This window comes from Genypterus blacodes, unplaced genomic scaffold, assembly GCF_046128005.1.
Source record: "Genypterus blacodes isolate CSIRO-AG114 ecotype Tasmania unplaced genomic scaffold, CSIRO-AGI_Gbla_v1 ptg000008l_1, whole genome shotgun sequence".
Classification (NCBI taxonomy): domain Eukaryota; kingdom Metazoa; phylum Chordata; class Actinopteri; order Ophidiiformes; family Ophidiidae; genus Genypterus; species Genypterus blacodes.
Window position 1 is genome coordinate 1,156,497 of NW_027466822.1, and position 11,232 is coordinate 1,167,728.

Here is an 11,232-nt window from a genome sequence, read left to right on the forward strand (position 1 = left end):
AGCAATTATAACGCTAATAAGGATTAGACTCTCCAGGCTTTAAAGACACCACTGTGACCGTGTGAAAGACAGTTCTTTTCATGGGAAATGTCTGTTACAATTTGCCTCAGTCACATCAACATAAACGTTGGGAACATAAGACTTCCTGGAATTAAGATAAACCAGATTTCAGGTCGCTCTGGTAATGTTTACAAAGCAGGCATAGTGGCGACTCAGTGGTAAATCAGCAATAATAAAACAGTTATATCGTGTATTTGAATCAATTAAACAAACTGTAGGTGCAGAAGAAGGCAAACAGACAAATGAAGTTTTAAAAGTGGTGCAAAAGGCACAAAAGGGTAACAGAACAATGATCCAACAAGAAAAAACACTTTTTAATGTATCGACACAGACAAGTCAAAATCATACTTTGCCACACAGAACATTCCATTCCAGTAAAAGCAGACTAATATAATCTTGCTCAATCAAACACACACTGACCAAAACATAGATCCTCTTCATCATCCAGACTGGTTTGGCACTCCTTACATGTCCTGAGGAGTGCCTCCATAGTCCTAAAGTTCTGTGTAAACCAGCTGAGAAGTGAATCCTCCTGAGTTTGAGTCATTTGTCTGAAGTCATTCCATTTTGTGTTGTAGTGAATTTATAAATTCTATCATCTCTGCAAAGTAGTCACTCTCCTCTCCCTGGAGCCTTTCTGTGTCCACCATTTCCTGGTACTGATCTTTCAGAGAGAACAAAGAGTCCAGCAGGGACTTATTTGAACGGTACTGATCCAAACATATAGGAGCCATCGCCAACAAAGCTCGTAGGGCCTGGGAACATAGAAGGACAAACACTTAGATAAAGTCATATGCATTATTCCCCCCGCTCAGGCTTGGAACCTAAAACCTTAATCATCACAGACAGCCCACCTTCTCTCTGTGGTCATGCTCAGAGGCCTCCAGTAGTTGTGGAACCAGATTGCACCAGCCCTTCTCCAACAGCTCCTCCTGTATGGACACCTTGGAGTATTGACGCAAGCGTTCCTGAGTGGCGGTGTCCTGACTCTGGTCAATACCTGCCTGAGAGATGAGCTCCTGGTGGGGCAGAGGAGACACACGTAATCTATACATGGAATCTACAGGCACGGTCATAAGGTGGCTGCTAGGAAAGACTAGATGGCAACCGTGGAAGGATAGAGACAGCAAGGAGAGGCTGCTGACATCTGGGAAAGACCAGAGACGCCTGGCATACTTTCTCAATGAGGTGGAACCAAATGCAACTGCTATGAACATATATATGATAAGACAGCCTGTAGAGAGTCTTTCACTAATGTTTCCTAAAAAAGGATCAAGTAGTAGTTGTAGATTAACAATTGAATTAGACAACGTGACTTTAAATATATAAGAGTGTATTAGTATTACCTTTTCACTGATCATGTCATAGAGCATGGTGACAATGCGCGAACGAAACTTCCCATTGCTGTCCGTCCGAAACAGGACCTCTAGGACCTGGAGGCCACCGTGTGACAGGAAGTGCCTCTGTGCATAGGGAAAGTGCCGCAACAGGGACGCAACTGCAAACAGGACCTGAGAGGCAGAGAGTCACAATGAAGGAATATACTCATTAAAAGACTGTGTGTGCGTGTGTGTGTGTTTGGATACACATTCTTGATGATGAGGTTATGTAGGAGTATGTAAGCACCTTCTTCTTGACATTGAGTGGCTGTGAGGTGGCTAGTAAGGTTAACAGTGACTGAAGAGCACCAGCTTCCACCGCCTTCACCTGCACCAGAGGGTTACTGCAGGACAAAAGCATGACTGTAAGAAAGCTGAAGACACTTTGCGGTAATAAACTTCTATCTAGGAAGTATTTTTATAAATGTGAACCCAATGGAGGAATCTCTTAATCTCTTTCTATCTTTTATTTGTTGTTTACTATCTATAATTAAGAGCAAAACGACTGTGAGCCTCCCCCTGCTGCTGTCCAGAACATTTTGAATGAATTGTTTGTTGTCATGGCCACCTACAGGTATGATGTCAACCCATCCATCATTCATTCAGGTCCTAATTAATGTTATGAACAGGTTGTTGTTGTTGTTGTTGTTAACCTCTCTACCTGGACAAAGCAGATCCCAGGACAAAGGCAGCTTGTTCCTGTAATCTGGAGTCCGAGCTGTTAAGACCTCCAAGAACCATCTGAAGGCCTCCCATGGAGCAGAGCATCTGAGCATTGTCTACCTAACACAGACAAACAAACAGGGCATGGAGAAAATTAGCAGCTGAAATCTCAGAATGCAGCTTTTAAGGTGCAGATGTGTAAGATGTGTGTGTTTACCTGATGCACTAGATACTCCAGCTCCAGTAGGATGTTCAATCTGTGCTCTGTGGTGGAGTTGGTGCTGTTAAACTGGTCCAGCAGGCGCTTCATTATCTAAACCACATCCATTTTATACAGTTTACAAATTTGAACATGTATTACAACACAAAAGTAAGGAATAAACATACAAAACATGCAGTCTGAATGAAATGTTAGCATGCGATTTCGACTCATTGAGGCAAGAGAGTCTACGAAAGCTCAAACTGATCATACTGATGTACCTGAAGATCAGTCTCCACCAGCAGGTCCAGCTCAGCCATGTCTCTCTTTAACTCCTCGATGGAACGATGCGGAAACGATTCAGAGCCCTGCACACACACACAGCAAAGATACAAGAGATACAAATGGATGAGGACATGTCACTGATGTGCAGTATCACTACATGTTCTAGATTCCTTTATTGAAAAACTTTTCTTCATTTCTGTGCTTTTAATATGAAAGTAAAGTATCGTAGTGCTGTTTGTATCAAAGTATCAAAGTTCTAAGATCACATAACATTCCCATACGCTGTCCATTTCCACAACTATCTTAACATACATAATTACATAATATGAAGAGTCCACTAGGCATCCTAAAAGTAAGTGACTGACCAAGCCTGAGGGTGTTGTGTATAAGATAACAGTCAACATGTTGGAACCACAGTGAACTTCTCTGAGTTAAAGAACACAAAGGCTGCTGCTGCTGCGGTGTTGCACTCATACCTGTTGGTCTGCGTCTTTGCTCACGTGGTCCCCATCCTTCATCTTCTTCAAGGCCTGTTTCAGCTCATCTGCACTGAAGGAAGTCTGGCTGTCTTCTTTCTCCCTGAGAGCCAGATTGAATCACTGTCAATGTCCCCCGTCCAATCCCTCGTGAAAACATTTCAGTTACAGCTTGACGTGGATACAATTACATTACATCTCCTTTAATTGGGTTTATCTTCTCTTTCATTTAAATCATTGCGTTCCAGGTGTTTCCAGGTGTGGTGGGATGTGTATTTGTGTGGAATCAAACCAAATATGGTCTCATACTTGTGTTTATTTGTCCAGTACTGACGATTTTCCTCTGCCAGCTTGACCTCCCTCTGACCTGTTTGCAGATTCAGCCTCACATGGGAACCAGCTGGCACCGCCTCATCTGAAATTACACAGATGCAGTGTAAAGTACATTGCTGCCTGGATCGGTCGATGGAATAAGAGTCCACTGGTTCTCCTTGCTGTTACCAGACTATAGACACTGTAATACTACATAGAAACAGCTCTGTAGTTTAATATAGAGCTACATCTACATATTGACAAGGACTAAAATCTACTGGTAGGAGACCATTTGGAGGCCAGCTGCAGCTTGGAATCAGCCCTGATAGCTGCACATGACACCGCATCTAACTATTACCTGGTTTGAGTGTCTGCCATTGCTCCTGAGGTTGAACCACCTTTAAATTCTCTACATCTTCTTCAAGCACGGTCACTTCTTGCTCGTTTCCTTTATCTCCTCCCTCTGCATTCTCCACCACAGTTAAGGCAGAATCAGGCTGCAGAGACACAGAGAAATGCAAATGATGTGCATTCGTCTACATCTATACCATTACATCACCTTGGCTTGATCGTGGCCTGTTCCCACTTTCAGCATAGGAGTGTGTGTGTAAAATGTCTGCAAGACCCTGCCGTGTGTTTACATTTGACATGTTTTAGCACCACAGGAGGTACAGTATATTCACCTTTTGGCCTAGAGTGGAGGCTATGTGACAGCAAAGCAGTAACATGAATAAAGCCATGGATGAACAGCTGGATGAAGCGCCACAATGAACCCTGCAATACACATCAAACACACAGAGACACAGCAGAAACATTTACAAAGGATTTGCGGTACTTTTACAGGCAGAAACAAGTAAACTTGCTACAGCTTTCATGATTAATAGATTATAATCATATAATTGATTAGTGAGCAATTAAGAGACCACACTCCAGCACAGTTGTCACACAGTTGACCTAACAGCACAAGAGAGAGAGAAGACACGACTGGAGGATTGTTTAACCTGTGGAGATACAGTACATGAATGCGTTGCAGCTGCAGTCCCCAGATGTGTGGTGGTGTTAAAAGCATGCAGAAGCTGGTCCTTTATAGCAGCACTTCATTCAAATGGCCTGGAATTGCAGTATTTTCATGCTTATTTACATCATCAGCATTTTCGATGAGGTCACGCGACAAGAATTGAAAACTATAAGCACCACAAACAAACGGAATATAGTGTTATATCCCCGTTTCACTAGAATGTTTAGACTTTATGGAGTCTTTGGACCGACTTTAGTTGTACTTCATTCAGGGCCTCAGGCTTTTCTAAAGGAGAACTTTGGACTGACAGTCTGAAACACTTCACACTACACGTAGACACTAATTGGGACTGGACTGTAACTATATAGTGCTTTTATCCAAAGAGCTTTATAATGACCTCACATCACTGACAGCAGGGGCGTGATGTCACATGGAAACACCATGTAGGCTGTAAACGTTTAGAATTGCAGTGACACAACACTGGCTGAGTGTTCCAGGTGCTGATTTGCGCAGAGTTTAATGGCTCTTATTGTCCTGCTTGAAACCTCTACATTCTACTCTTGCTGTTATTATCATTAGTAATGCTTCCATTACTATGATTGTTCTTGTTACTGTGCCTGTGTGTCTCCCTCTCTCCCACTCCCTCTCCTTCTCAACCCTGTTTGATGCTACATAAATGAAATTGAATTGAAATGAATTGTTATTCTTGTCATACTCACATTCTACATCCTTGTTAATCAGGACTCAATTGTGGATCTACAGAGCCTCCAAAAGAGTTCAAAAAGATTCTGTGGATGAGATGAACACTAGTATCGATGATACACATAATCAACATGTAGATCAGAACAACAGATGGTTCCACAGTGATATTGTCCACTCACACATCCAACATGTCATGTTGCCTTATTCAGCATCTGCGAACTGACTAAATTACTTCTATGGACACTTGAGAGACCAGAGTGTGCATCGGACGTGATTGGACGCGGTTCAGGTTTTGTCATCAAATCATATTGTTACAGATACATGCAAACTATCCACATATTGGCGTTTTAGTTACCACTAAAAACTTAAACGAGCTACAACTACCTTCCGTTATAAGTTCAATTCAGCTGATCGATACATTCCCATTAGCTGCTTATTCAACAAAGCAACTCACCAGTTTCATGACGATCACAGGAGAACGTGACAGCAAGATGATGACGTCACGCTACCGGCACAGCGGAAGTTTACGTCCTACTTCTTTTCGTTTTATGGCGAATTGCGACCTTTTACTGCTCATACCGCCCCCTACTGTACCGGGGTGGACGTGTTACTACACTACATGAGCCTGATACGTATGTGCACGTTCGAGCTACCTAGACATAGAACCTAGTCGATAAACCAGACGATTAATCAGTTTAATACAGATAGATACTTTTATGGAGGGTAGAGGGATTTATACCTTAGTGTCACTGGCACAGTGGCACCAACGAGAGTTGATTCTTTGTATCTTGTGTCTGTCTGTATGAAAACTGTATCAAGAGAATTTAGGTCTTTGAACGGGATGAATGCCACAAACTAATGATCAACTGCTGCAATTCCAACTTCTGCCGCTAGATGCCAATGTTGCAGAGGTTTCGAAATGTATTGAAACGTCTCAAAACAACAGCATTCAAAGTGTCAAACTAAGAGTTCAAAGTATCTAATCATCGTTGGTTGAAAAAATGTGATCATCCCTAGTGTCAGTCAGAAAACCTGTTTTGTATAATCCTGCCGGTCTGAGTGAGCCTCCCAAGGGGTCAAGCTCAAAGCACGAGGGATTACAGAAGCAGTGGCTTTGATGGGAGTTTCGAGGCTTCGAAACATTTCCACAGCTGATAGTCCGGCCTGTATTGTTGCTTCAAATGTATGTTCATAGCAGAACAAAAAGATCCACTGACAGTTTCTCACTGCTCCATAGACTCAAACAAACACCTTATGATGAAGATGAAGATGCAGTTTGCAGTAGTTTGAAACTTTTAATTCATAGACCTTCTTCCAATTTGTCACTGTTCAAGATTCTACTTCAGCCTGTCCTATGTCACAATAGCCAACACTAGTTAAATAGTTGATTATGAATCGGCAACAAAGCATTACACAACATCTACAATTTACCATTTCGTAAGATTTCCTGGGAGGCCCCTTCCCTGACCAGGACATAGAATTGCTCTGTTCCCATGAGTCTGTGTCCTTGTGAGGGACCTCCCCCCTGCCCCCAAGTCCTCTCAACCCAGGCCAGCACAGCAAGGCAAACAAGACCTGGGGTCCAGTCAATTTGTCTGGACAAATGTGGGGATTTGGAGCAACACAAGATATGCAGGGAGGCCAAGTGCTAATTGTGTGATAAGCCAATCTCCTCAATCCCCTTGTCTCTCTCAGTCTAATCACCATTATAATCATCAGTTATGCCTGGAATTTGGCAGGTAAGTAACTTGAACCTGACATGTCGGACCAGAAAATGTAAAAATTTAAATTACAAGTATACTAACAATTTTTTCAGTTACGATGACATTTGATTTATCAATCTATTTAGGCTTTTCAGTCCAATGCATCGTCTATGTATAAAATGTAATTTTATTTTTATTTTTGTCCCATCACGCTCTAAGCTCAGATGGGTGGGGAGCCGGTGAAGGAGGAAAGATGGAGTGGATAGAGAGCAGATGGGTGGGGGAAGCTGTGGCCTTTATACCTCCACCCTCTGGTCAACAATAAGCTGCATCAGTATAAGTGGAAAAGACCGACAGAAAAAGTGTGTGGAGCCTCAGGCCCTCCTGGCATGCCGATCAGAGGATTAGGCCCCGGAGGCAGCATCAGGTCAAGAGGACTCTGGAGAAAGGGAAAGGCATGCAGGGAACATGACGTACTCGCTGCTCTCACACTCAAACTCAACAACAAGAAAGGAGGAAGAAATCATGAAGAGCACACACATGCATGCACCTGTGGATTATTGTCTATAGAGGGCGCCAGAATGCCACTGTACACAGTTTGCAGGAGGTAAAGCCTGTGAGCTGGACTGTGCTTTAGAACTTACAGAACTGTTACTGATACACACCTAGAACAGAAATACATTTGGAATATTGTGTTCAAGTGTATGTCCAAAAATCTGGTTGTGGAAAAATGGGATGTTGTGTATTTTGGCGAAAGAAGTTTACATGTACACGGATAAAAAAAGATCATATTTAAAATGTAACTGAAACTGTAGTGCAAAGGAAGCAAATGTATATCCCCGTTTCACATAGAATGTTTAGAATTTTATTTAAATAATTCAAAATATTGTATTTTGAGAAGAAACACTGTTTGGTATGATCTCTATGTGCTGACAAAACTGAAAACAGGGATTTTGTACTGGAAATTCCACAATACGAGATAATAATAACAATCAGATTTTCCTTAAGAACTTAATGTGAAGGACTGTTACATTCATATTTCCATTCCTGCTGATAACTGAAGAATACATCACAAAATATTACAGATTTTGGTTAGGATTATGCCAGTCTGTCTGTGTTCACACTGTGGCAATAGTACAGTTGTGCTCCAATCCCTTATTTTTGCGGATGCAGACAGCAAAGCATGTACTAAATGTGTTTCACTGGATAAATGTCATCGACTCTTATTTACATCTTAACACTGAAGAATTTGAATAAAGACATCTGGTGTCATAACTTTCTCTTAGACCTCGAATTCAGATTGTTCTCATCTGGATTTTGTCCACATGGCGAATGGATCTTAGTGTTCAGGCAATTAAAGGGGTTCTGGTCCAGCCGCCTCTGCTATTGTTATGCCTCCCTTTGTTGTATGATGCTTTTAAGTGTTTTGTTTTCTACTGGCAGAGGAGCCAACTGCTCGGCCACCCCTGCTGTGGCTGAAGTCGTGTTTAGAAACGAGCCAATTTACGCCACAACTTGCCTCATATATTACAAGTACAATACCATTTGCTAAGGTACAGTAAGAAGAAGTAAAGGTACAGGAAGAAGTAAGAGAAGTAAACATGTATTTGTTTGTCCTGCAAGCCCACTGTAGAGTATTTGGCTTGAAGAGGACACATTGTTGGCACTGTGGCCTGTGTGGCCTGATTCCAAATCATTTTCTCCATCTAGCATCCAGGCCTTATTATCACATTAACTGTGTTTGCTGGAGTGGAGTTCAAGTGTTGAATAAAAATGTTAGAAAATCAATCTATGAGATAATAATAATCAAAACCTTCTTGGCACTGGTAATGTTTCTGGTAATGTATGTTAATGTGTTAGCAGGATATCTCAAAATGTTAGTGGGGTAAAATGTTATGGTAACATTTGGGTCCTCGCCTGATTGTGGTGTAGGTCACAGCAATATGAGCCTGACTACACCGTCTGCCAATTTGAATTTGTGTGTAATGTGTGTGTGTGTGTGTGTGTGTGCTGGTAAGTGGATGAGTGGTGGGTAGCGGGCGATTGTGGGGTTGGGGGTGAGTCAATAAGTAGTAACTACTTGGCCTTGGCAGAGGTATGTGCTCTGTGAGTGACTTGTAGTTGTCAATGGTATTGACTTATATAAAAGCAAACAATATGAAATAATCTGATAGAATGTAACAGCAAATCTACCAGAAAGTTTTTATACGAAATTCAACATTAATTATATCAGTTCTCTGTTCTTGTTCTTGGTCTTGATTTGCTTTTATGCTTGTGCATATTTGATGTTTAAAATTAAGGTTATTAAAGGTATTTATTACTAATTTGAATCCAGTTTGGGAATTTATTTGAATTCAATTGGTAAAATTCTGACAACTTGTATTTAATTAAAGTATAAATTCAGAAAGAGAGAAAAAAGTGTAGGTAGGTCATTATAAAGGGCTTTGGATAAGAGTTGTATTTAAAAAATTATTAGGTTCTTATAAATGATCAGTGTAATCTGCATCCTGGCCTCCTGTAGATCAGAAAATTATTTAATCAATCAATCAGACAATCTAAATTTGTCTTGCCTGCAGTTTTTGGACCTATCTTCCCTCTATTTGCTCCCAACTAGATTTTCCAATTTTTTTTCCAAAACTTCTTCTTTTTATATTTCTTCCTTCATTTGATTGTAATTACGTTTTACTTGTAGAAAGTCTGGACCAAGCCAGACAAAAGTTATGACTATATATTTGTATATTCCTTACAGTTTTGATTTGCTGCCAAATTTGAGAGTCGCTCATCCTTTAAAATGTGTCCCTGATTAATAAATGAAAGTTAATCTTAACCAGTAGGTGGACATGCTGCACTCACTACTGCATTAACATTGTAGTTGAGTGATTTGTCAGTGGGCGAGGTGTGATTCAATTTGATCAATTTAGAGATGGAATCATAGGAACGAGTTCTCTGAGTGGCTTCCTATTCACTAATTTTTCAATGACTATAGAATGGATGGATGTATGGATGGAGATGTACATCAGAGAGAGCAAAGATAGGACTGAGTTTTAATAGTTTTCTGTAATGGGAGTGGCAGGGAACATTATGTAATATGTAAATTACACTATGTCCTAATAATTTGCATATACTGACTTGATTACTGGCCTGTTTCTGTTTTTGTCACAGATTTGGACCTAGATCTATTAGGGGGGGTTTCTTTGTATTCCATCACACAAATCTTGAAGTAACTGTGTGAGAGCCACCAAATTAGGTTTCCCCCTGTTTTGTTTGCAGCTGTGGCCCCCTATATACTGACCCTACTACTAGTCCACGGGTACCACTCTGCTGACCTACTGGGGTTCAGCCCCTTTTTGACTGTGTGTAGACTATGTGCAATGTAATTATCGGTCGCTGTGTCTTGGCATGCTTGCTTTATATTACCTGCTATTCCCTGGTCACTAGCTGCCAGTGTGCTGCAGTTAATTTGACTTCCTTTTGTTTAAAAAAGATAGGCTTAGTTTATCCTTAGTTGGTGAGTAACAATGTGAGTGTAAGCAGAGGATGGAGCGCAGCAGGTTTCATACCCCTACTGATCACATCTCTCTTCTCTTGGGTTCCTTACCCTCATGTGAGTGTTGAGCCCATAGAACACAGATACGGTCTCCTATGCTGCCTCTGCATCAGAAGTACTCCGAGGACCCCCAGCTCAGGGGGATCCACGGATGTGTCAGCGCTTACGACTCCCTGGATCCCATGCTGCCGCACAGCCCTGGAGACCTGCACCCTGAGCCAGACATAGGCCCTGTCCGTACTATAGAATGACTATAGTAGGTTGTTCAGCATGTGAGGATAGAGGTGTATGTTTGCCCATTACGTGTCCGCTTTAGTAGATGCAGGATGGACAAGCACAATATGGGCTTTAATTCAGACCCAAACCTCTCCGTCAAAAAGGAGGGTACAGAGCAATTAGCCCCAGTCGGGAGGAGAAAAAGAGGCAAGTAAAACGTGGGTGAAGGGAATTGTGAATTTGACACAATAAATGGTGACCGTCATTAGCATGTGGTTGTGTGGCGTATTCACTGGATCCTTGAATGCATATTGCCTCACCTCCTTGGCCGGATCCCTCCCCTCGTTCTCCATCTGTCCATCATCCCCATAGCCACCTTTCACTTGTAATCACCTATTTAGCCTCTTTCTTCATACAGTCTCTCTTTCCCTGCTGCTTTCATCTTTTTATGCCATCACGCTGAATGGAATCCCTGGAAACACTAAATCAAAACAAATTAAGCTAGATGTAAAACTGTTAAACTGGATAGAGAGAACATTGTGCGCCACTTGCTTACAGACTCAACACCAATAACAGCATGAGCTAATCTGTGTCATATTAGTCTTCAATGATAGTTTAGTCTTTTTTATTTCAAAGAACGATACATCACTAATAACATCTAATATTTAGTTT

The 11,232-nt window shown here is 41.5% G+C and overlaps 1 protein-coding gene across 2 annotated transcripts; it reads right to left on the reverse strand.

Annotated features, from left to right (window-relative positions):
* Positions 1–355: 355 nt before the first annotated feature.
* Positions 356–5,640, reverse strand: sil1 (SIL1 nucleotide exchange factor). 2 transcript variants are annotated; one of them, XM_076156261.1, is made up of 13 exons: positions 5,549–5,640; positions 5,112–5,180; positions 4,058–4,148; positions 3,733–3,871; positions 3,372–3,477; positions 3,063–3,165; positions 2,583–2,669; positions 2,320–2,415; positions 2,101–2,222; positions 1,687–1,783; positions 1,407–1,571; positions 915–1,079; positions 356–815 (listed from the first exon to the last, which is right to left on the reverse strand). In XM_076156261.1, coding segments are annotated over exons 2-13 (1,371 nt in total). In that variant the 5' UTR covers positions 5,114–5,180; positions 5,549–5,640; the 3' UTR covers positions 356–617. The 2 variants fall into 2 exon arrangements, with proteins under 2 accessions (XP_076012376.1, XP_076012379.1); XM_076156264.1 differs by lacking the exon at positions 5,549–5,640 and adding an exon at positions 5,274–5,371.
* Between the last annotated feature and the right edge of the window lie 5,592 nt (positions 5,641–11,232).

Bases quoted from the DNA above. Each gene is read 5' to 3' on its own strand.
- sil1 (XM_076156261.1), bottom strand. The intron at 2,223-2,319 runs GTAAACACACAC...TGTCTGTGTTAG, and splicing joins TGGAGTATCTAGTGCATCAG to GTAGACAATGCTCAGATGCT. The intron at 816-914 runs GTGGGCTGTCTG...CTATGTTCCCAG, and splicing joins AGCATGACCACAGAGAGAAG to GCCCTACGAGCTTTGTTGGC.